Raw genomic sequence first — 27347 nt, 5'->3', positions numbered from 1 at the left:
CAGTACGGCATCTTTCAATCTTTCCCTGTCTGGCCTTTTATTTACCTTCTTTTGTCTGTCCCCAACGTGGCCCTCCCACTCTCATTCTCCTTCTTTTTTAATGTTTTTTTTTTGTCTGGTTTAAATGCTTTCAGCTAGATACTCTCCAGCTGTTTGCCAGGGCCTGTGTATGACATTGATTGATTTACCCAAACCAGTACAGGTGCAGAGAGTTTTTTTCAGCCTATGTATGAGATTTTCTGTATGAATACAAAATACATATTTATTTGAATTTCACCAGACTTATTTGTTATATATGTAAATTATGCATTAATAGTTGACAGGGACACATTAGTATCATTTTATTCAAGCTGAGTATGAGTAAATACATACTGTAGTGACTATGATAGGTTAGCTTTTAAGCTAGCTGATGTTTAGCCACACTGAGATTAAAAAGGTGAGTACTTTGGAAAAGTTTAAGCTCTAAAAAGCTCTAAAAAGCTCTGAAAGTCCTCTTCATTTTGTCAGAAATGATTCATTGTGAAGACAAATATCCTGGGATGTTCTATTGACTTGCGAGCAATGTGTAGACAGTTTTCTCACTGCTCTAGGTCTACACTTTCCACGATCGCTCGTCCTGTTCGGCATACTTAAGCAAGCTGCCCTCATTCTCTCTATCAATAATGAAGTCCAAATGGTTGGTCGTATTGTAGGAAGACAATGTAATCACTCCCATTCCATATTTTCCATTATTTTCATGGAGCTCTCTGAAATCTGCTTGCCATCTTTCAACATGATACCCTGTCCAAATCACTGAAATTTTATGCTGTCTGTTTGGTATCACAAGATATCAGATGTTGAAGTCAGAGATGGTTATAATACGAGTAGTAAGGGAGTAGTGTGTGAGGTGATAGCTTAGTGGTTAAGAGACATTGGATCTAAAAGTCGAGAGTTTAAATCCCAGCCACACTAATCTGCCACTTTAGGACCCCTGAGCAAGGCCCCTGAACCCATAGCTGATCCGTTGTGAATAAGTTAAATGTAAGTTGCTCTGTATAAGGGAATCTGCCAAATGCCATAAATGTAAATGAGTAGGACGTAATAAAACAGTATGAGATAGATACTGATGCCAGTATCAGTAATGATACATCCCTTTGTATTTAGAAATAGAAATGTATCCAATACCAAAATATGTTTAATATTTGTTTTGGGTTTGTTTTTATGTTCCCAGGCGCCGGACGCACAGACTGGGGGCGTCCAAGATAACCCAGGTGGATTTCTTGCCCAAAGAAGTGGTTTCCTACTCTAAAGAGACGCAAACTCCTGTAGCAGCACACCAGTCTGAAGGTACTCACTGGCTCATATTGCTGGTCATAGCAGTCCACCAGTCTGTGGATTATTAGTGGTTTTATTTCAACATCAGCTGCTATTACGGTTTAAAAATTCAATATTGTCTGCTTCATCCTGTCACTTATATTTAAGCTACCGTAAATCAGTGGCCATTCTATTCCTTTTGGGATTCACATGAAACATGTTTTTATGTTAAACCTGTCTTGTGTGGCCCTGGTTTAAAAAAAAAAAAAAAGAGTAAGAAGAAAAGTGTCTGCCCAAGGAATCGCTTTGATTTTCATAACCGTCAGATTCGCTGTCATTTTGGCTGTCTGGTTTCATTGGGAAGCTCGAACCTGGGTGGATTAAGATTCATTTGACCAGCAGTGGCCTCCATTTCCTAAGAGGAAAGCCAGGCGAATGGCTCTTTGAAAGAGATGCCTGCCCATCAGTGGCTCTGCCTGGAATACAGAACAGTAAGGGCATTGAGACGGCCGTTAAGTGGATGCAGACTGGGGTAATTTCAGATGTCTTCTATCATCAGAGCATCACCTGAAATTGTGCTGGTGTCTCAAGGGAGGGCCACTGGTTTTACTTCCACATCTTGCAGAGATCATCCCTACGGTGTACTGTATATCAGTTAAGGAGCTCCAGAATGTCAAGGCTGTTGTATAATAAGCACTAAATATAGTGTGTAGAAAATCTGAAATGTGGTCAAATGCCTTATCAATGCCACCGCTCCTTTTTTAAAACATTGTTCTCAACAAGCATATAGCATATTTAAGCATTCTATTGTAATGGTATTTTTAAATGCATGACCTTGTTATAATGAGGCACATATACGGCTCAACTAATTTGATTGCATCCTCCAGATTCGGGAGCCAGGCCTGGTATAAAACACAGATGGTTTCCAAAAAAGCGCCCTAAATATCTCCATATGGATGGTACCCCTTAACAAGCGCCGGCTGAGGTTTTTTTTTTTTTTTTTTTACATACCAAGCTTGGTAGATAGAATGCAGAGGCATGCAGATTTGCTGCCGCTTTGCTCTCCCATTCCTTCTGTATTGTAATGCGATGATCAGTGAGCAGTGCACAATAAATAGGAATTTTGCCAAAAAGAAAGAAAGAAAGAATGATAGAAATGAGTGCTATCTTCCTCTTCTTTCTCTTAGACTTATCTCTGTTTAGTTCCATCATGTCTGGATTCCCCACCATCTTCTCATGGCTTCTTGATCCCTGTGTTGGCAACAGCTGCTTGCCATGTGATTGGAGACTTCCTGTCATTATAATTGATGTGTTTTTATTCTTTCCACTTCCTTGAAGCCTGATCAGAATTAAAATTGCTCGTGGAATTTCCTGTCAAGGCGAGCCATTTATTCAGCAAGTGCAACTACTGACAAGCCTTTGATTGGCCGCTGCCATTATTGATGTTCGTGTTTTGTGCAGTTTGTTTGTTTTGTCTTTTTTTAACCTTCTTCCTCTGTCTGCTTTGGTCTGGATGCAGCGTCGGTTGTGGAGTCGAGAACTGCCACCTGGTGAGAGCTGCATGACTGTCAGCAGGTGACCCTGCTTTGGACAAAAATGAGGAAAAATAGAGAGAGAGAGAGAGAGAGAGAGAGAGAGAGAGAGAGAGAGAGAGAGAGAGAGAGAAGAGAGAGAGAGAGAAGAAGAGGGGGGTTGATGTATCACTTCGCCACCTGCTTGCACTCTGTTTGTTCAGGCCATTCAGGAAGTTTCTTTCACTTATTGTTGAACATAAACAGATCCTGCGTGTGTTTGTGTGTGTGTGTGTGTGTGTGTGTGTGTGTGTGGGGGGGGGGGGTAGCAGACCCTCTATTTCTGGCAAATTCCAGTGAAAGCCAGGTGCAAAAATTCCCTGATATTGAAAACTCTCACGGTTATTAACAACAATACTAACAGTGACAGTTGTGCAAAGCAGAGTTCACTTTCAGCTTGCCAAAGGTTTATATACCTTAAAAAAAAAAACTTTGATTTCTACCCAGCTTTTGGTCCTGTTGACATTGCAGTATGATGATGATGCGAGATGATTTCAGATCAGTTTTCCTATTGTACTATTTTTTTAAACTAGGAATAGATTCTATGGTAAATGTGGTTCCCACACAATTTGTTAGCTACAGTCCACATAAGCGCAAAATGTTTTTCTCTAAACTTTTTTCATTGGGTTGGATCCGCATTCCAACATTTTTCAAGTGCACCAAATTGTTTGCACGTGCACGCGTTACTTGATTGGTCAGGAATTTGGCAGGGTATGTTTCAATGGACACTTGATGTTGTTTCTCATCCAGGGTGTTTTACTTCTGTAGATTATGCATGTACTAATGCTTTAATTGATCATATATATAATAGAGGTCGACTGACAGTGTATTTTACCCAGTGGCGGGCCGTGCATTTGGTACCTGGGCCTTCAGTGGGGACTTACCCAACTTAATCCACCTCTTAATACCACCACTATCCTGTTGCAATTATAGAAAGCATCAATACAATACAAAAAAACGAGAGAGGAATTTCACATATGGAGGCTGAATACTATTTCACTAAAGCAAGAAACCCAGTTAGGACAACTCCAAAACTCTACAATACCACCACAACTGTGCACCTACATCATCTGAAGCAGTTCAGAACCAATATTTGTCTAATAACATAACAAAAACATAGGAATTAAAATAAATACTACCTACTCACCAGAGATGCAGACTCATAATTTGCACCGCTCCTCAGAGGCTGTAATCCAGTCGTTCCGCTCGTTTTCACTGGTCTGGAAGCACTGAACTAACCCTTTCCCGGCCTGAGACACTCTAGCTAGCTTTGGGGTTGGCCGACCTCTCCTCATGATGTGTAGCTTTTCTTCAGAATGGATTTTTAAGTATGTCCGAGACCAGTCCGAGACCAAATCAATTTCTCTTCCTCCGTAGGTATAAAAAAAGTCTAATTTAGATGTATTAATGTGTGTAGTGCTTCACACGTGTTTTGCCAGTCGAACTTGGCTGTAACAGTTGGAAGAAAAATGCTGACGATATTCTGGGCCAGCTAGCTGCCTTGTGAGGTGAATATGAAATCTAACTGGTTAAAGAAACCAAGAAATTGGTAATATTCTCTATGGTAAAAGGGCCAGCAGTATTGACTTTGCAGGCCCTGGGCAGATTAGATTGACATGGCAGCACATAGAGGCTGAAATCTGATTGGACAAAAAATCACATACACGTACTGGAAGCAGTGCAGCCAAGAGAAACGCTACAAACTGAGAATAAACTGTTGGGAATAAATGAATACAATTTCATGAAACAAATATTCGAATTTAGGTTGTAAATGTAGTTTAGTGCTTATGAAAGTAATCAGGCCAGCAGAGAAGGCTTTACTGGCCCTGACCGCCCGCCACTGATTTTACCCATACTGATAGCTAGGTTGAATTGTACTTGCTGATAACTGATAATCAACCGATAGTTTTTTTAAATGATACTGGAAAAAAAAATAAAAAAATCCTATAACTCTTTTAAAAATAGTACTGAACCTTTTTACAAAAAAAGTTCTGAATCATGAAAATGTGCTAAATGAAGTAAATATTCTTGCATTCAAAATGAAACAAAATGTAACACTTTAAATAAATAAAAAACATTTACATCCAAAATTAATTAAAAAAAGACAGAAATAAACAACAGTTGACATCAGTGATTTGCCTTTAAACCGCTGTTCTTGCACTGTATAACGCAACCCGGAAAAACTGTCAGTGTGGATTTTTGCTGATAGCTGACAGTTCCAACTATCGGTGCTGAATAATCAGCAAAACCAATGAATCGGTAGACCTGTAACATCCAATTAATATAGGACAAGTATTGCCATAGTTTAAATAGAAATTTATTGTGGATTTCATTGATAAAAATTTGACAGCCTCAGATATTTAGGTAAATCCCAGTTCAATTACTTATGGCTACTTAGATGTGCAAAAGTCTGCACGGAAATGCCATGGATCACAATAGTAAAGTTAATTAAATGGAAAATAACAGACTGTAATACCTTGTACAGGGTGACACACAGAGAATAATGCATGCCAACTGTTTTATAGTCTCAGTGACTGTCTGTTTGCCAGAATTTAAAAGCCACACCCCTTGTTTTATTGCTTCGCCCATATCAATGTACATGCATCTATTTCATGACTAAAAAAATATCCGATCAAATGATTAATATACCTGCATAATGTCACAAAGTTTAATTCTTGTACATGATAGTTAAATTATGCTTTTAATCAATCCGTTTTTATATGTTACGCATGTGTAGAGCATATGCAGTGTTTCAAAGTCAAAGTCAAAGAACACCAGCATGCACACCATAAAATGAACTCATAGTGTTCATGGGGTTATGCCAATTCTGAACTTTTGACTTAAAGCTAAGGCTCTGTGTTTGCATGTTACTCTAATAATCTAATGCAATTGTTTGGAATTGATTTCCTGTCGCATCGTTGCTGTACTCAATATAAGTAGTGTGAGCTGTGACCAGGTTCCTGTTAGCTGGTAGCTCAGAGATAATTCTCTGCTTTCTATGCATCATCTGTCTACTGTCAATCAAATTAGCCAACCTGGATTGGCTGTATAAACATGGATTCAATGCTTAATGGGGAATTATTATGATCAGACTTATAATTGTGAAAGGCATAGTAGAAGCAAAGCTAATCCAATAGATGCAAAGCGAGGGTCCGTTTTTTCCCAGCTGTATTTGTGTTTCAGACTGGCTCACTTTACAGAAAATGGATCATTAACTGAGCTGAGTCTAAAAATTAATACGAAAAATGAATAAGGTCTGCTTTTTTTTACGGTAACAGCTGATAATTATGCATTTATGAAAGAGCTGAGGTTTTCTTTGAATAAAAACTTCCACATGGATTTTTCCAAACTCATGTTCTTCGGAGTTAAGTAGCCATATCACTGAAGCATGGCCAAAACCAGTGGACCTTGGCGTTGTGGGCGAGCCAGAACGCTGACATGGCATTGCTAGACCCTCCGTTTGATTTTCATCAGATATCAGAGATAAGTATCAGCCATTCTGCTGTAAAAATAAAAAATAAATTCTCAAAAAAGAAGCTTTCAGCTGAGCAAGGATGTGTCGAGGCTCACTAAGTCTGGCAGAGGGTCAGGGTAGAAAGCGGGCCACCGTAGCTAGGCATGGGTTTCCAAAAAGAGTCTCACTCGGAGAGAACCCCCTTAATGAGCCGTGCTGGACATGGCCGAGGAGCCGCTGTTCTGCATGCAGGGGGATGGCTGCTGTGATATCGTAACTGTGATTACTGTTACTGAACCACAAACGCCACTTAACCATAGTTTTACAGTTTTCACATTTCCCCACCTTGGAATTCGGCGCAAATAAGGTTAAGGGTTCACATGGTCACGGAAGCCATTTTTTTCTGTTAATCTCAGTGTGTGGTTTGTGTGTATGTGTGGGTGTATGTGTTTTCGAGCTCATTTCTGGATCATTAGCTGTAAAATCTCCACTGGGAGTATGTATAATTCACAGACCGACTTTTTATTTTTATTTTTTTTCTCTCTCTGCTGTTTTAACTGGTGGTGGGCCTTAATGTTTCCTAATTACCAGCAAACTCAGTTTGAACTAGTTTGTCTGTAAGGCATTATGGAGCATTGACCGAGGGCATGTCATGCCACATAATAAAGTAGTTAGCAAACTATAAAATGCAACTGGCCCCACATTGATTTTATTTTTTATTTGCAAACATTCTAAAAATGGTTAATGACCAGACTGGACTAATTCCTAACCTCTATAAGCATGTGTAAAGATTAAAATCAACCATTACTTGGGGCAGAAAACGTCCGCAAAATTTGCAAGAATACTGAGTTCTCAGTCATCAGTGAGCTGAATCCAGGTGCCTATATGATCATGCCGTTTGCTCTTCTATGTGGCTTGTCATGTAGGTTCCCTGCGTTCTCCATAGCCAGCAGCGGCATATTGACCCTGGCTCTTGGTTTTTCTGGGAGCGCAGCTGAGCCGTGCACCCGGGTCACATATGGAAGTGTTTGGTGCTGCCGTGTTGTTTCAGCTCTCTCATGCGAGCGAAAAGCTTTGGGTGTCAGCATTCACAAAACTAAAGGTTAGCGCCAAAATTCCCCCTCTCATGCTCACAGCTTGTTTCTCCTCCCAGAGCTCTGTCTGAGGGTGCACCAAGAGTCATAGCGAATTGAAATGCCGTTACGTTTTTACTTTTTTTGATCTGTATTGTCAGAATTAATTGGTGACATCAGAGCCGGCAGTTACCTCTACGCCAGATAGTGTACCTAGTGTGATTTTCATTCATGGCTCCAGTTTCATGGCAAAAAGAAAGTTTGAATTGAAACAGTATGCCAGTCAAATCCAGGAGAAAAAAATTATATCAGATGAAATGGTGTGTTTCAGAGTCAACCGAACATGCCAAGCAGGACCCAGATGCAATTTTTCTCTCATACCACCACATATAATAGGATACATAAAACGGTTCTCTGCCAAAAAGCGTCTGCTGTCCACCAAAAATCATTTTTACCGTCTGATGTGTGTTTCTGATCGAATGGAATGTATTTTCATTCCTATGAATACTCTTGCTGCAATCCTTTTTCTATGTACTGAATTAAACTTTTAAGGTTTCCATGGTCTTTTGGACTCCCTGAAGGATTGATGTTGAGTTTAGGAAAGGCAAAAAGCAGGCCACTGCACTTCTTTTATTTCAACGTCACTCACGCGATATATGTGCGCAAATCAATATCTCCACATGGTTTGATCTTAATACAGAATATGTCAAACATTCCTCTGAAAATATCTTGTCCTTCAACAGAAGGAAAATTGTTCTGGATAGAGTAACACCAGAAACAGATTGACCTCCACACACACGGAACGCACACATGTAAAGGATATACACTACCACTCACGGCCATCAGAGAGCACTCTTAGCACACGAGACGTACGAGTCTAGTTCCAAAGGGAACAGTATAAAGAGACCTAAGAGAATAACGTACTAGACGAAATTTCTTTGTTGCGTTTTTATTCATAAATCCTGGGGCCCAAATACTTTGTCACCTATGACTTGTATGAAATGCAAGAGCTTTTCAGTTGTTAAATGAATCTGCGCTGTGTTTATTTTCATGGCAGACCAGAAATTGATCCTATATGTGATAAATTTCTCTCTTTTTCCGTTTTCTTTTTTTTTTTTTTTTTTTATAAAAACACATCCTGTCAGACACATTTCACACAGCGTTTTATTTGCTATATCATCACTTCATTTCTTTTCCAAATTCTCAGCGAAACTGTCCTTTCTTAGGCGACTTGGTGAAAAGTGAGTTTAGCTCATTGCCCTGGTTGAGTGGCTCATTTTGACAGGCCAGTGTTTGGAAAGTTTGAAGTCATGAGGTTTAATCATGCTCTGTGGCCGGCCTGTGCATGGCGTGGCATGATGGCTCTCTTAAAGATGTGGTTCTGGGAGCACGCCAGCTCCACTGGCACCACGGTCGCAGGCCGCAGAACCGATGCAGCTTAGAGCCTCGGCAGTTCAAAGTGAAAAAGCTGAGCAATGGGAGAAGATCAGGAGCTCAGCTTTTCACTCAAAGTTTGTGTTGACTGTCATAGACTGTATTTCACGCATTAGTTCTTTCTTTTCTTTTTTTTTTTTTTTTTGTGTCCCATTCATTATTTGTCTTTGATTCATTTAAAAAAAAATTCTTTCTGATCCTTAAATAAATGCTATGGGTTGGCTGAGGTTATTCCTTAAATACCAGCTATCACTTGAACTGTAGACAGTTTCAGTCGTTTCTCTTTTGTATTAAATTATGTGGTTTTAGTTAAAAGAAGTGAAATTGCATTGGGACGTTGCAATACTTTGACTTGAGTAATTAAAATTAAGACATATTTTATAACTTTAAAAAATAAAAATAAAAAACTATCATAATTACCTGGAAAAAAGAGGGTATTAAAAGTTTTTTATGTTTGTCTTTTTTGGATCCATTAGATTTAGATTCTTTCACTTCTTTTAACTTTTTATTTAGATTTCTTAAAAATAAAAGTCGTGAAAGTTGGAAGAAAATCTAAACAATGTTACATCTGTTGTTTAATCTGTTGTTATATGAAAAATTTGATTGAATATGTTTTTGCTAAATACAGGAAAATAAAAGCAAATGCTGCAGCTATTTATTTATCTATTTGTTTATTTAATGTATTTCTAGTATATGGCAGATTTACAAATGCAGATTTACACTTATATTATATACAAAATCAAACTCATTTGTGAAGTAAGTACTTTAAAAAGTTTCATACTGAATATTAGAAAAAAACACATGCACACACACACACACACACACACACACACACACACACACACACACACACACATATATATATATATATATATATATATATATATATATATATATATATATACACAATTATTATTTATGTTGCTATATTAAAAACATTTACATTAAAACCTTTTTTTAATTTGATAACCACATTATTTGATAACCACATTATATTAAAATTGTTCTGTGACATAAATGATGAGTGTATTTGTATTGTATTGTTATATTGTCTGGCCCTGCTCTTTAGATTTATAATACTTTTTAGTTATATATTATATTATTATATTATATAGTTAGTCTTGTAGAAGTAATTGTTTAATTATTATTAAATTTCACAATAAGAAATGATTTGTGCATATTTCATACAAATGTCATTATGCCATGACAATACCACCTCAAGACTATTATTCTTAAAAAAATAACATTTTACTGTTAAAATATATGTTATAGTAGTATTTAATTAGCACAACAACAAAAAACTAGTAGTAGTGAATTTTTTTTTATGTTTTTTTGGTTATCCTTTAATTAGCCACATATATAAAACCTTTGCTTTCATAAAATATAAAACCTACTTCAATTCTGTTTTTTTTTTTCTCCCCTCCAAATCAGACAAGGCCTCAAAAATTACTCAATCTGGAGCATTTCCTGCGTGCGTTAGTGGAGGTTCAGAGTAGTTATCTGTGTTCAAAGTGACTCCTTTGTTTATCTCTGTTGCACTGAATATTTCCAGACCCCAGAGCACTGAGTCGGAGGGAGAGGCAGATTTGTGCCAGCAGATAAAGGTTTGATAGTGCTGCTATAAAAGGCACAGCGGGTTTGATCTGAGACGTTTGTCATGATGACAAATGAAAATGAGGATGCAGAATGGCACCGAAAGGCCGAGCCCGAAATCTGTGCTTTCCAGTAAATAGTTTAGTTTTCCACAATGCCCCACTTCTAAAGAGCTTTCGAAAAAGAGCAGATATGGAGGAGAGTGATTGATATGCATGCATTTGATAGCGTTTTGGTTCATTTAGAGATATTCTTTGTTGATTATTTGGAATCTTTTAATTGTTTGAATTTACAATGTAACAGTGTAGAATAGGAACACTCCATAGCACTAGATGTGTTTATGCTAGCTATAAAATCATGTTATAACTTCATTCAATTATTACTTACGCCTCTTATTTTTACAGTATTGTGCGCCCCTTAATACCTTATAGAGACTTAAAGTAAAGTTTATTTTTCTGGTAGAGTTCATGACTTTGCTTTGACTGTCATTTATATGTAAAAAAAAAAAAAAAAGTAAAATGTACACCATATCAGTGTATTACATTATTTAGTAACTACATTACAATCATTAGTTGTGAACATCTAGAAATCCCAGCATTCGAAGCTTAAAGGATTAATAGTGAACAATTTTGCATATTTGATCTTTTAAGTTAGAAGGTCGTCTGATATAAGTCAGTCACAGTATGCTGGCATTCTTGGTGGCTATGTGTATATGTATGGAGATGAGAGGGGGGCATAGGGCGCTTTTAGCCCACGAGTGCACAGCTGCAGGAGGCCTGAGGGGGAAGAGTGGCTGTGAGTCAATTAAAGGCTTGCCTTCTTTTTCTGAGCTCAGTGTATCTTTTCCTCACTCTACAGTACGCATTTGATGAGCACGGCCCAGAGAGAGGAAGCAGGCTTTGCCCCCACAGCTTGACTTCAGAAAATCTCACACGGAGTCCTAGTTGAAGTGTGAAGAAAAGAGAAAGATCTTTTGTTGTCTAGAAGTGGATGAGTCATGGTGCAGAGACTGCAGCAAAGCCATCAGCACACTTTGCAGGAAGAGTTGAGGTAGTGTCAAGAAACAAGAATGAGTGATCGATGCTGTCATTTGCCCATTTATGGTCAGCATTGGTATAGGATAGCTGAATTTTCTTCATGAAAGCATTCAGAGATTTCAGATTTAATACATTAATATGAAGTAGCTTGTAAACTGTGGCAAGTGCTTCTCAGGTGTTAATGAGCTTTTCTAGAAGGGTTTAGAAGCTTGAACTGACTTTGTGTTCTGTGCAGTGATACAGTGTTTATGTCATGCTTGGGGTGGCGTGCCAGTGCCACATTAGAGACTTCTTTCATGTCCACATTTGCTGCCGCCTCCTCCTCCTCTGCTTTCTGCACTCTGCCTCTATTGTGGTCTGCAGACTGCTTGACACCCAACTTCTGAGGCGCAAATTGTGTCTGAATGTCAGTACTGGCTCACAGCAGAATAGATACACAGTATACGATGGACAGGCAGAAACAAGGTCTTCCCCCTCTTTCGCCATCTTTCACCCCCCACGTGGAAATACCCCTCATGCTCATGCTCATGCTCATACTCAATTCCATTTTCCCTCTGTATTGAAGAAAAGGCATGGTGAGGAACACCAGCCACCCCATTCTTGGCACTGCACATTAGAAGGAAAACTCCCTGCTTGTCAGATGACGGGGAATTTTTTGGATTGTGTAATGAGCTCCATATCCCAAATGGGAGGCCTGGAGTTGCACAGCTTGGCCCAATAAAAGGCTGGATGAAAAGCTGGGGCTCATCCTCCTGCCGTTTAATGGATGGATCCCATCCTGCGCGTGTGTATTTTTTTCACTAGCTGTGCCACTTTGCGCCATACCTTTGCGCCTTTTATGAAAATGCTTTTTGTCAACATCTATCTATCACCAACAGGACAGGCACTGACCATTATACTGGATGCCCTTCAATTCACCCAAACAAAACCACAAGTTTAATATTTTTACCATCACACATGTTTCCTGTTTCACCTTTGTTTTAATGAGAGATTTGAAAGGTAAAAAAACTTTCTTTCACATCATTGCAACAAATTTCATTTCTGGGGTGATTAGATACACTCGTCTATCTTTAATGGCTCAGTATTTACACCTTGGTTGATAATATAGAGACAAAGCTTGCATTCATCTGGTGTCCTGGCATACAAACTGATGGCCATCATCATGTCTGGCTGAATGATATATAAGCAAGCTGAGCTACTGGTTTAAGATCTTCATCCTGAGAACACTGTGACCCAGTGTGGATTTGAATTGACACTAGCAGCATGAGGAAGCTGAAGGAAGATTGAACATCTATGAGATGCTGAGGATGTCATTACCATGCTATGTAGGCCCAGAGTTTCATCAAACTGGCAGGCAGGGAGGAGAGAGCTTAATACGCTGCCCCACAGAGCTGACTGGTATTACACGGCAGGTGGAAAAGGAAAGTATCTCGTGACTGAAGATTACATGCCCAGCGACTGTGTTAAAGCTGCCCCTTCTCATCTTATGTATCTCAGAGAGATTTTTTCTTAATACCCCAACACCCTGAAGGTAGTTCAGTGTAATTTCAGATGGCATGTAGAGATTAGCTCCTTTTAAACTGTCACAGCATTATGTTTTTTTTTCACTTTTATAGCGCCTCTGCTCTTTGTCATTTTACGTTCTTCACCTCTATGAATGTCATGAATGTTGTGCAGACACTGATTTTTATGATTGGCCTATTAAAAAGCATAGCTGTAGCTTAGACAGCAAACCGCAACGACTTATGGTATGTTTCTGTCATGTTGTTTGTGAACCTATGGCCTCTCAGCCACAATCCTGAATCAAGCCTAATTTACGTTGTTCCAGTCTCTGTGGTTAGTGATTGTTCTTAGCCTGACCACTTCATGTTGTCCAGCCTCTCAGCTTTCTCTTGTTTCCCTCGGCTTGTACCACATCATCCTCCCCCAAAAAACCTGGTCAAATCAGGTCAAGTTTAGCACAGATTTCTTGTTGTGCCACAGTGGGATCTTGGATCTTAGCCATGCAGTGCCTTTTAAACTCTCATTCATACATAATTTCTGTCCAAGTCTGGAGGAACAGTTGCAAAGTCTTCGAATGGAGAGAATGAGTCGTGTTGCTTATGCAAAGAGCATCACCTCCAAGCCCAGAAGAGTACAAGAGAAAAACAGATGGAGAATGGATCTGGCCGAGTAGTGTGGTGTGGTGTTGTGTGGTATGGTCTGGGTTGCTTGGCTGGCTGCCCGTCTGGGCCTAAGGACTTCTTGGTTCCCCGCTGGTCTCTGGCTCAGAGGTCTGGTCACATTCAGCAGTGAAACCACATTTGTCTCGGGCCCAAATTGCACTCACATCACTGATCCGCATTCACCAGAAGCCTCTTGGGAAGAAACTCAGCACTGATATGAGCATATTAAACCTCAGAGTCAAGATTTCAATTTACCAAAGCTGTTTTGCCAGGAGCCACAGGAGTTTTAGGTTTCAGATTATTCACCACCACCTAGACTGCATCCCCACTGTTACGGAATCGGGGAGTACTTTGGTCTGATAGAGATAAACGCAAGAAAAATATTATCGAATAAGATAAAACTATAAATGCTTTAAACACAGCAAGTTTATTATAAGAGCAGACATTGGCCGGTAGTGTAAGAGGACTAATTCTTTAGGTCCAGACACTCAATTGTCGAACAAAAGCCCTGAGGGACTACATTCCGTCTCAGCGGGTGTGAACACAAACACGCTGGTGTTGAATGCGTGAGCCGTGCCACGTCTGGTGCAATGGGATCACTTCCTCCTCAGAACTGGGCGCCTACTGTCAGCATGACCCATGCCTGTTAACCTCTGCCACACAGGGTCAATGAGGAAACAATCCCACAGAGGCTTGTGTGTGTTAGATTGTGTCTGCGAGGGCACTCTGTTATGCACAGGTGTCCAGTGGGTGTTAAGCATCTTGGAGCGCCTTTGGCATGTGCAACCATGGGTCATAGGGGTGGGGAGGGTTAGGAACACATGCCCAGCATGCACGGTTGAGCAGGGGGGTGGGATACAGAGGCAGGTGCCTGTGGGAGATGAGCACTAGGCTGCTTCTTTGACTGGGGTGATTGGGTTAATTGTGGGGTGAGTCGTCATAGCCCGGAGGCACAATGCAGCTGAGGGGGGTTAGGAGAGAGCACAGAGGAGGCATGCCACTCAACAGTCTTGTTTCCGGTTTGGGTATCTGTACTTCTCCTCCCAGCAGACATCTTGATTTACTCACAGACACATGTATAGCACACATGGTTATCAGAACGCACAAGGTTTTCTTTTATCTCACTATTTAACTTTGGCTCAAATTTGTGCAAACGCAGCTGCGCAAATCCGCATGAAATTCTTCACAAATAAGGCATGTTGATCCAAAACAAGTTTAGATTGTGATTATAATTGGAGGTCATGATTTGTGTGCTGTTATATTAGTGAAGAGTCTGGCCTGTTTGTAAGCTTGTACAAGAGATCTGTAAGCGATTAGTGTGAACGCAGCCAGGGCTTGGGTTCAATATGGGTCACTGGAAAGGTGGGGGTGAAGTTTTGGCAGATGACACAGAATTTTCTTTGTCTTTAAACAGAGGATGAAGAGGAAGATGAGGATAATACAGAACCCAAAGCAGGCCTGGAGTCCGATCAGACGGAGGATGAAGAAAGCAAGGATACAAAAGAAGGTAAAAAGAAAGGTTGTACATGTGTGTGGGGGGATACACATTTTTTTGGTGAAAACGTTCTTTCTTTATAGAATGATTTTTCTAGTCAGTAAAATATGTCAAAGGAAAAGCTGCTTTTTTATTTAAAGTACAGTAAAATTTGTTTTTCACCCCAGCAATCTTAGGAAGCTGGGGTCCAAAATAATACAGTGCGTTTGGAGCACAGAGGGTTAAGGGCCTTGCTCAAGGGCCCAAGACTGACAGCCTGGCAATACTGGGGCTTGAACCCCCGACATTCTGATCAGTACCTCAGAGCCTTAGCCACTGAGCTGCCATCTCTCATCCGTGTTAACATTTGATACATTGTCAGAGTATATTTATATATGCCTGATTATTTTATACATGCTCGTGCTTTTCCTGTTTTAAATAAACAAATAAACTAACAACAAAAAAGATAATTTCAATCATTCATATGGAACATATAGAGGAAAATGGAAATTGACTAATGGTTTCCATCAGCTGGACCATACAACTATTAACACCCTGTGTGGCATTTATTTATCCTTTACTGAAGGAGTCTTCAGTGTGATGACTTTTCTCACTAATGTGACCAGCTTGCATTTTTTGGTCTTATTCACATCAAAAAGAAGGACTGGTCAAGAAATTACTATTTCTTGTTGTTACTATGTAAATAACAGGAATATGTAAAGGGTTTTACTAATGTTCCACATTAAATGTACCTCTTAATAGATAAAAAGTAGATTGGCCTTTACTTTAAATGATAACATTTTTAAATTAAAGTGTCTTTGTAAGCAAATTGCTGTGCTGTTATTTTTACTATGTATTGTTTTAATAGAATAGAATAGAATAGAATAGAATAGAATAGAATAGAAAAGAATAGAATAGAATAGAATAGAATAGAATAGAATGGCCCCAAGGGGTGTAGACCTTAAACATTAAATATGAACAAAAGTATTATGACACCTTAATGTGATTCTTCCCCAAACTGTTACCACATCTCTGCACACTGTACTGTATATTATACAGTAGGTTTACTGGCGGCGCTATTTTGTGTTTTGTGTATTTGTCCTACACTGTTTTGTGTTGTCTTTGCACTGTCTGTCTTGCACTTTTTGCACCAGGTTGCAAACGATGCACTTTATGTGACAAGGATACTTAATAGTCCTTAGCTGCTGCTTTTCTGTTATGTAGCTTTATGTTGTGCTATGTAGCACCAGGGTTCTAAAGGTTTTGTGCATACAAGACAACGCTAAAGAATCCATAGTGCTAGCGTTAGCCGCTAACCAGGAAGTGGATAGCCAATAATGCTAGCGATATGGATTCATTAGCGTTTTATGTACAGCTTCAAAAATCTCTCTTAAAAGGAGAAAATCTTGACAATTAAGTGGAACAGTTAAGTATAACATATCTTTAGAAAATGAAATATTAAATGTAAAACACACACACACACACACACACACACACACACACACACACACACACACACACACACTTACATAACATATGTATTACACAAATGGGATCTAACAAATATAATCTATTTAATTCAATTTTTCCATTTATTGAATTTTATTTAATCAATTTAACCAATATAGAAAAAAAGTGTATTGCATAAATTTGATTTATTCTATTTTATTTTTATAAAATATCATAAAATATAAATGTATATATTATTTAACCAAAGCATTTTATTTAAAATTGTTAGAAAATGTAAACTCTTGTTCACAAATCTTAATTAATCATAAACTGCGTTAATAAAAAACGACAAGCAATTTTATATTTTGCATTCCTTCCCCCTTGAATGTAAAGAACCGTGACTCAAAAATTGAGACACATACTAAACTGTAAATTCCGTTTATACCCCTAGTATATAATAAACATGGTTGTCATCATTCACCATAGTTCAGTAACAGCAGTATTCTGGTTGTATGTAAGCAGACGGGAACTTAATGTAAAAGCAGGGATTAACAATCTTATTGATTCCTATTTCACAAGGTTTTATCTTAATGGCATTCTTAAATGTTGGCCTGTACTTGCAAGAACAAGGATATAATTTCCATTTTCACGAAGACAACACACTTTTATAAGCTACTTTGTTTAAAGACATTTGTAAGATTTAGACCTTTGGTGCGTGTAAGTCTGATTCATCATGTCACTGTTAATACAGACCAATAGAAACATAATTGAATGTGAATTAAAGGTTACAACATTTCCATTCATCGCACAATCCTAACAAAGGTGAATCGGCGGCATGAGCTCACGTATGTTTCATCTACCGCGTGCCGCCTTTAGCACGGCGTCTCACAAGTTAGGAATCTCTCAGTCACCAAACAGGCTCGTTGGAGCGTTGCATGGCTATTCGCGTGTGACCCCAGCCGCCATATCAGATACCAATCTCTGTGGTCAGGGGTCCTGCTTATCAGCTCGCAGCATTGTGGGTCAAGCCCGATTCAAAATTAATGTCACTTGACCCCAGCAAGTGGACTTCAAAGGCTGCACAGAGTGCGTTCTTTGTACGTGTGTATTGAGTAAATAAGTGAAGCAGGCTAAGGAGAGGCCTTGTCGGGGCTGTACTGCGAGAGAGAGCGCATGGGTGCATCGACTCCGCTGGGACTTTGATCAGGCCTTCGTCTTCCTTATGAGTCGACAAAAAAAGAGAGCCATGAGAATCAAGCGGTCCGAGATCAAAGTGAAGGGCCTCTAATGGTCTGGGAGAAAATGGAGGAACCCAATAACATCAAAAAAAGAAATAAGTGACCGCATAGTCATTATGAAGAAATGGACTAGGGGATTTTGTGTGCATATGTGTGTGTGTGTGTGTGTGTGTGTGTGTGTGTGTGTGTGTGTGTGTGTGTGTGTGTGTGTGTGTTGATATATTTATTTCTTTATTCACTTATTAATTTGTGCTTAATTACTTTCTTTGTAGGTTTTTTTTTTAGCATGTTATCTCTGTAGTGGATCTCTGTAACTGGTGTCATTGTCCTTATGCTGTAAAAGAATGTCTGCTAATGCATTATTATGAGTAGTCTAGGTTTAGTCTTTTTGTTAAGGTAGGGAGCTGCAAACATCATTTTCGAAACTCATGGCTCTGTCATTTGTGTAAAAGTATTGTCCGTCCTGTTTATTTATTCTAAAGGTCTGTATATTTTGGGTGTTTGCATTTGTATTCACATAAATCAATATATACAGTATCTGTGTGTATGTGCGTGTGTGTGTTAGGCCACCCGCGAGAGCTGACAGAGGAGGAGAAGCAGCAGGTCCTGCACTCTGAAGAGTTTGTGATCTTCTTTGACCGCAGTATTCGTGTGATGGAGCGAGCTCTTTCCGAAGACTCTAACATCTTTTTCGATTACAGTGGCCGAGACCTCGAGGATAAAGAAGGGTAAAGAAGGGCGTGTATGTGCATTCATGTGTTCACAAGTGTGCGAGCACGAGTGTGTGTGTGTGTGTGTGTGTGTGTGTGTGTGTGTGTGTGTGTATCCGATGACTCATACGTTTGGACCCTTGCACTGTGCTTCTGTGTTCTTCAAAGGAATACTCTCATTCATGCGCAGCCTCTTATTCAGTGCGGATGATTATTCCAAACACGAGCTCTTAAAAAAACGTGTCTGCAGATAGCACAGTAAATTGCACAGTGAGCCTCAGGAGTACTTCTGATACCAGGTTATTATGTGGTGTGGAACTGTAGATTTAGAAATTAGTGGATTTTTTTTCTAGGAGTGGTTAAGATCCTTCCCTATTCAGATGATGTGTCTATCATTCGCTCTATATCTTTTTCTGTATCTCTTTCTCTGTGTCTGTCTCAGAGACCTGCAGGGAGGGTCAATTCTGTCCTTTAATCGTCTGTTCTATGATGAGCACTGGTCTAAGCATCGGGTCATCACCTGTCTGGACTGGTCCCCTCAGGTAGAGTCTCAACCTCTGACCTCTCATACCTGTCAGCACCTCTTCATTTCATCTTTCAGGGGCATCTTCCCTCTCATCTGCACATCTACACTCTCCGGCTTCTGTTTTATATTGTGACTACTATTCTGTACTTTTGTCTTCCACCTGCTTGTCTGAAAGAAATACTCCAGCATTAGTCTAGCTGATCTCCAGTCACTGAATCTGTTATGTATACAGTATGTGATTACCACAGTTTGACATGTTTCTGTGTACTGAGAAAAGTGATATATTTATTGAACGCCTGTGACCAACGTTTTGTTAAACATTGAAACTGCAACTGGCATGCCTCCAGATGTGGAAAAAAGTATCCAGGAGATAAACCAAAGTGTTTGATCTGTTCATAGTAATATGAAGCACCAGAGTGAAACAAAACATCACCACTTTAAATGTATGAGTCTTGAACTCATAAAGCCGTCAACTAATCAAGAAACTAGACTACTGTTTATTTGCTTTTAGAACTTTGCAAGTAAGGAATTTTAAGTAACTTAAAACTTTTACTTTTAAAACATTTTAGTTAAATATAATTGCTTGGAAAAAAGGAGCTTATAACACAAATTACTTTAATTATTCAGCTGAAATTCTTCACTATGCCTCTTGTAATACAGTGCATCCGGAAAGTATTCTGGTGGTGTTCAAAAGTTTGGAGATCCTTGCTTTAAGCTGACTATACTAGTATCATTTCTTTCACCCTATAAAATAGTTTCTGCTATGAAATAATTACAGCTTATAAATAATAGTTGAAGACTAACCACTATTTTGTGTCTAGTTAGAACCTAACCCTTGGCATATTCTATTTATATTGGAGCATATTACTTATAAAGAGTATGATATAGTTATTGATTACAGTGAAACTAAAAGAAAAGGTATGCGATTAGAAAAATAACTAGTACTAGTCCGAATGTATTGACATGTTCTAGGAATTTAAAGAGTAAAGGGGTATATTTATATCAGCATTCCAAAAAAAATTCAAACGTGTTTATAGATTTATTGATGTCCCAACATGTTCCCTTGTAAAGTTCCCTGGAGTAAACAGGTTGTTATTTCTTTTCTCAGTACAGAGAAATATGGTAGTTGACATTGGTGTGACAGTCTGAGAAAAACCGTCTGTGGTAGAAGTCTGGCAAATAGCCCAATGAGAAATTGGGTTTTATCCAAAATTGGGTTTTTCTGCCTATAACATATATTGACACCTTGTCTTTTAAGAAACCAACACTATATTTCAGCAAAAACCCACATGGAAATATTTGTATTTACTTGTTTAATCTTGCCAAGGCTATCTTCCTGTAAAAAGTCATGTTGGGTAAGGCGGCATTTTAACAAGCATGGTGGTAAAAAACACAGTGTGATTTCTTCACACAGTGAATGCCAGAGATTTGCTCATGGTTGAGGTGCAGAAGATTAACATATTTTAGTTCAGCAAAGTGTGCACTTTTTCAGAACTATATATAGAAGACATCACGTGTACATGTTCTTTTTCCTCATATGACTAACCAAAATATGCGTATGGTATGCCTGGGTGTAGCGTTCTCTCACTCTCTCTCTCTCTCTCTCTCTCTCTCTCTCTCTCTCTCTCTCTCTCTCTCTCTCTCTCTCTCTCTTTTTTCTTTCCAGTACCCAGAGCTGCTAGTGGCCTCTTATAACAACAATGAGGATGCTCCTCATGAGCCAGATGGCGTGGCTTTAGTGTGGAATATGAAATTTAAAAAAACCACGCCTGAGTACATCTACCACTGCCAGGTAAATATAACTTCTGCACTACAGTCATATGCAATTCTGTTACAATCCAGACTTCTAAATACAAAAAATTTATATAAATAAAAATATAATAATGGACGTACTTATTTTATCTCCATCACTGCACACTTTAACATCATTTAGCTATAATAAATAGATATTCGGTGCCACCCAGGATGGTTTTTCTATTGAGTCTGGTTCCTCTCAAGTTTTCTTCCTTATGCCATGTAAGGGGGTTTTTCCTTGCCACATTCGCCACTGGCTTGCTCATTAGGGACAAACTTAGACTTATATAGAACATTCTTATTCATTTATTCTTACCTCATTATCTTACCACATGTAAATCTGCTCTGAGACAATGTCCATAGTTAAAAGTGCTATACAAATAAAAATGATTTAAATTAACTTGAACCTGCTAAGTTTTTTCTCTGTTTTCGTTATCCATTCACACTGAGATGGCATTTTTAGTCAACAAAAATCACAGTGTGGACTGTCAAAAATAAGCCTTTTAAAAATGATAATTAATTTCTAGTTACAGGGCGGTTTCTTCAATATTGCAGCGATGTTTCAAAGAGCCACAAAAGTAAATAACAACAGATAGAAATGATGCAGGTTGAAGCATATTACCTTTTACTCATGCACAGTACAGGAATGTAAGCGTTTTCAGACGTTTCAGTGTTGATAAGCAGCTTTAGGGAAATGATTGAAAACAATAGTGTGAATTTTAAATAAAAACAATGTTTTTCAAGGTATTAAAACTGCTTCTGAATATTTGATATACACTGACCAGGCATAACATTATCACCGGTGAGAGAATAACTCTCATGGCATCATGGCACCTGTTATTGGGTGGGATATATTATGCACATTTGAACATTTTGTCCTCAATGTTGATGTGTTAGAAGCAGGAAAAATGGGCAAATGTAAGAATTTGAGCGAGTCTGAAAAGGGCCAAATTGTGATGGCTGGACGACTGGGAAGAACTAAGCATCTCCAAAACTGCAGCTCTTGTGGGCTGTTTCTGGTCTGCAGTGGTCGGTATCTATCAAAAGTGGTCCAGGGAAGAAACAGTGGTGAACCGGCGACAGGACAAGACTCATTGATACATGTGGGGAGCGAAGGCTGGTTCGTGTGGTCCGATCCAACAGACCAGCTCCTGTAGCTCAAATTACTGGTTAATGTTAATGCTGTTAATGCTCGATGGGTCAGAACTGTTTTTGCAGCAAAAGGGAAGTAACACAATTTTGGGCAGGTGGTCATAATGTTATGCCTGGTCGATGGTCATAATGTTATGCCTGACCTGTGCATATAAATATATGGTTTACAGGGGGGGCAAACTTTTGCACTTGGCTGTACAATGACTTTTTAATGCTTATGGAATATTGCAGTTAAAATTACAGCATGAACAGGAAGAACTACAAAAGAAAAGTGTTATTTATCGGTTCCTAAGCAGAACCCAATGTTTTTGGATAGTTTCCAATTCTTTCTGGAAAAAAAAATATTATAATCTGCGTGTGAAAAGCAAGGGGGTAGGTTTTTTTCACTAATTATAAAAGAAACCAGATGAAGTGCAAGAGACGCCCGAGTAAGCAAGTCTGCAAGGCGACAGCCTGGTGCGAGGCTCTCCACACTCCTATGAGAGCCAGATATTATGGGGATATTTCAGTATAAAAAGATGTGGCCTACCACTTCCTAATCCTGCCAGCCACATATGTTTGCCCACCCACACGAAATGCCGTCACATGTGCCGCTTTGTTTAATACGCCCAGCGTGCCTCACACACACATACTATACGTGTAAGCACACACAGAGCTTTACGCACTCCTGTAAGCACCCGTGTAACGTTTTTAGACGTCATAAATAGCCCTAGTTTGCTTTTCAGGCAGGGATTTTAATACGCTGCAGCAGGACTTTTCACATGTTATCACATCAATGCATTATTTTATGGGCAGGATTTTTTTTTTTGCCATAATTAAGTGCAACTCGTTTTCAAAAATGCTTAAGGTTTTATAAAAAGCTATTACTGTTACATTATCTGAGTTGTTATTTTATGGTTCGGAAGCAGACGTTTTTAAAATTAAAACCAGTCCTCGGTTTGAACGACTGAACTGAGAATCATCAGAGAAAGTTTCAGTGTGTTGAGTTTGGCTTAGAGAGAATTTGAGTGAAGGGGATCATAAAGTTCTGATCTGTACATCTCCGTGGTCACTAACTGGTGTGTCTGCACCTCTCTTTCAATCCGACTGCTCACTATGATGGCAGGAAAGAAGGGAGGAGGCGAGGCGAGGGAAAAAAAAAAGGGGGAGAAAGGAAACTAAACACAGTTTCACCTCTGTTACTGTGGCCTGGGCCTTTGCCAGAAGTCTTCTGTGCAGAGACAGAAATATAGAAGCGTAAGGGGGAGAAGTGAAAAGGGAGGTGTGGGGAGGGAGGAGGGTTGCGGAACGGGAGATGATTTCAATTTCCAGTCGCTCGGCACGAGGCCGCAGCGTTCTGCCGTTTGGCTGCGGATGAAAGGGTTCGGGGTGATTTGCACAAACACTGCTTTCCTCCGTGGGCTAGACTCTTCACCAGAGGCGTTTGGTGCTCGTTAGGCAGGAATCAGATGGAGCTTAATGTGTGAGCATGTTCTGCTGTTAAACCCACCGAAACCACACTATTCCTCCTGTTCTCCTTGAGGAGCGGCGTAAAGAAGCCATATGCTCATCCTCAGACTCTCTTCAATACATTCCAATCCTTGGCTTCCCTCGCTTTTGATGCGCCCCAAAGCAAGATGGGTTGGTAAGAATAGCCCAAACTTGTGAAAATGAATAAATGAATAAATAAATAAATAAATAAATTAGAGCCCTGCAATTTTGCGATCGCGGCATAAAAAACAAGACATAGCATGATGATATTTTTTTCCTCAGTCATGCTTGTAAAAATGGGCCGGTTTTGAATAAATATCGTATAAATAAATATCAAGTGCACTAACAGCCAGTCAGGGTACTGAGGTTTTATATTGACATACCATTTAATGGGGTGTCAAACATAATATCAGGCTAATGCAGAGATCTAAGTGCATATTATAGTCAGAATGTCAGTGAATAAGGCTCAAGCATCATTATCATACAACCAGGCTTCAGTCATAACATTGTAGATGTTTTTAAATAAAATTACGTATTACTCGCATTAATGGGGGTCACAACAGGACAGTAACATTAGCTCCATTTTTAACTGAAGTGGGATGGAAAATACCATCATACAAACTGCTTTTCAGTGTCACGCCTTCTGTCAGCGCTTCGGCGTCACTGAATTTACCTGGTTTCACTTGACTGCTATATTTTTCTCAAATCTGTTTTTAGAACAAGTCAAATCACAGCACATGCACACAAACACACAATAGGTAATACGTTACATCCTCCAAACAGGTGTGTGTTAAAAAGGAAGTCAGGGGAGTATAGCGTTAAGGGCAAATGGTAAATTTCTATTTATTTCAAAGATCTTAATTGAATAAAATTGTCTATACGCTGTAGTAAGACGACATTCTGGAACGAGATCATTCTAAAAAGTATTATTTTATTATTATTATTAAATCACCCCTTATGAATTAAATTATTATATTAATTGGAATTGACCTATTTAGCTTTTGGTGTCACTTAATTTTTTTATTGGTACAAATCTATTTTCAGAATAACATGGGATCAAACGAGGGTGTGCATTAAACTTAGGCCATAAGTAGCAGAGAGTCATATTATTTTTGGTGGTTGTACAGTTGAGTGCAAAAGTTTACATCCCCTCCTTAATGTTAAACATGGGGGTAAACATTTACGTACATAGCAAACGCCCTTGTATATATATTCTGAGCAGTTGTGGGTTAAGGGCCTTGAATAACATGGCCTTTTGGTGCCTGTAAAGGGGCTGAGGGCCAGCAGTAGCAGCTTGATAGTGGTGGTATTTGAACTCATGACCTTTTTATCAGAAGCCATCAAAATCTTAACCACTGATCTGCAGTGTTCTTCCTGGTTAGACCAGCAGACAAGCATCTGCAAATATAAGCCACTTATTTAAAAAATGTTTTTTTGTGGTAAATTTAAAATGAAATCTAAGATATTAATGAAATAAAATACAGGTAGTCCCCGAGTTATGGGGGTTCGACTTAAGTTTTTTCAATCCTACAATGATGAGGGCGATACGACAAAAAAAGCATTTGAAGTTTAACACTGCAGGCAAAGGCAAAAGCGTGTATGAGGTACACCCGCCTTCTGAGATTCCTTGCTAGACCTCGCCAGCGCTTTACGGAGTTCGGTTGTCTCTGTGTTAGAGCGTGTACACAGTGTAGACTTTCCCCTTTTGATGGTTCCTTTTTAAGGGGAATTGTACTGTAAACTTAACAAAGATTGTGAATTTCTTGTCATAAATGTTTATAAAAACTTTAAATGAATAATACAATAATAAAATAGTTTTTTAAACATTTTGATGTAATTTATTATTACAAATTCTGTTTTGAAATGTTACTCCGAACTTTCGAGCCACTCATGGCTTCTCGCCTACTATCGGATATTTCGCAAGTTACTCTCGGTCCAGTTCCGAATGAAAAGTAACTAACTATCGAGGTCGCGAGTGTCAAGGTCGTGAGTATATACATAGTATATATATACTGTAAAGTTTATTCAATACGGTACAATAAATGTATCTGTTTTGTTAAATTATATACTGTGATTATTAACAAATTACTACCCTATACTGATTACAATTCTTTAATATTTCTGGGTAGGCTAGGCCATGTATTGTATTATGATATTTTTAAGTTACGATGGTGTCATCGGAAAGCATCTCCATCATAAGTCAGGGACAACCTGTACTCTATATATTATAACAAGACACAAGGGAAACACAACAAAAGGATTTTTTTGCTGAGCTTTACTATGATTTCTGGCCATGAAATTAGCAACTGTGCACAAATGGGGAAAAAATTCTCACACCCAACCAAATTAGCAATTTAATGACATCATGTCAGCAAATTAAGCTTGTGTAATGACTCATGTGAAGCGAGTCAAACAGAAATCTCAGTAAGAATAAAAATGTACTGAAAACACCACTCTTGTTTTATTCTTCCACTGGATGTAGTAGTAGTAATGATAATGATGATGAAAACCAACAATAATGTGGACCCATGCAATCAATATATAGCCTGTGGTACATAGGTGATCTTTCACAAGAGGGATATTTAACAGAGACCAAAATCATTTATTCAGTTTTAGGGAAGCTTTTATCCTGCACAGGGTAAACTGTTCATGGAACAGCAGTTGATTGTCATGCACACATTAGCACACATAAGACATTAACAGTACAGCAGTTAACAGTGGCTAGTTTTGGAGGAACCCCACGTAAGCACTTTTGAAGAATGCTGAAAATTCAAACACACTCAAGAGGTAACCTTAGTTTAGGATCGAACTGGGGTGAACAAGGTGGCAGTGCTGCCTGCTGTGCCATTGTTGCCCACTTAATTCACCCAATTATTTTTTGTAAATCACCCACTAAAAGGCTGACTATTTATTATGTATTTATCCCATTGTACACACAAATTAGCGCTCATTACTTTGGATTCTAGTAAATCAGTGCCATCGGAAGGCAGAATTGAAATGAGCGGAGTGCTCATGAATATAATTTTCATCCAAGCGATTTACAGTGGAGCAGAGCAGATGAAAATAAAAGGCCTTGCTCAGCTATTGCAGCTTGGTGGCATTTGGGATTCATAAATCGCAAGATTCGCATCAGTAGTCCAGATTCATGACCATAATGGCATAACCATAATTTTGTTAGAGAGAAGGTTTTTAGAAAAGTAATACTATTTGAGATTCAGACCTGGTATACAATCACCAAATACAGGAGATCCCGATGGAGATGCGTTTCAATGACGCCATCATAATTTGAAAATATTCAAATTATCGAGAATTATTGAGTAAATCGAGACAAGGCCTGGCCTTCCCAGAAATCTTAAAGAATGGCAATCAGTATGGGGTAGTATACTGTAATTTGATCAAATAATTGTAAATTACCGAACATAATTTAGTAAAACAGAGCAATTTATACTACAGTAAGTTATAAACTTTATAGTATATATGTAGGTGGCAGCGAGCAGGTGCATTAACACTGAGACTGCGATTTTATTGGTCAAAGTATCTCTCCTGAAACTGCTCTTACATGTACACTTTTTGCAAAAAAAGATCATTTATTTGTATCATTTTAGAACAATCTGATGCTCTTGATATGATTTTGGTTTTCATGAGCTGTTGTCTTGTCCTAAGGCATTCAATTCACATTGGAACAATTCTGCACTGGGTTTAGGACTGGTCATAGATTATTTCTGAATGACTTTTGCTATGTTCAGGACTGGCTGTGCTGTGCTGTGGTTTGGTGTGGTGGTTCTTTCTCCTCTCTCCACAGCTCTCTTGGGGCCTTCAGCATGGAGGCTCTCCAGTAACATCACATGGCCTTCTCAAGTGGGCTGCCACCAACCACATCAAGCGCACTCCCTGAAAAGCACTGGTCCTGCTGC

General features: G+C 38.9%; 1 protein-coding gene across 3 annotated transcripts in view; it reads left to right on the top strand.

The window, feature by feature from the left end:
- The window catches only part of dync1i1a (dynein cytoplasmic 1 intermediate chain 1a), a 62908-nt gene that overhangs the window by 12300 nt on the left and 23261 nt on the right, over positions 1-27347 (top strand). For all 3 annotated transcript variants that reach the window (XM_083523644.1, XM_083523642.1, XM_083523643.1), the window contains 5 exons: positions 1211-1326; positions 15035-15127; positions 18347-18509; positions 18934-19033; positions 20684-20809. In XM_083523644.1, coding sequence (XP_083379770.1) covers positions 1211-1326; positions 15035-15127; positions 18347-18509; positions 18934-19033; positions 20684-20809 — 598 coding nt within the window. The remainder of the gene's footprint in view (positions 1-1210; positions 1327-15034; positions 15128-18346; positions 18510-18933; positions 19034-20683; positions 20810-27347) is intronic.

This window comes from Silurus aristotelis (genome assembly GCF_946808225.1).
Source record: "Silurus aristotelis genome assembly, chromosome: 21".
NCBI classification, from domain to species: Eukaryota; Metazoa; Chordata; class Actinopteri; order Siluriformes; family Siluridae; genus Silurus; species Silurus aristotelis.
The sequence above is the reverse complement of the archived record's forward strand: the minus strand, read 5'-3'. Positions and strand labels throughout refer to the sequence as shown.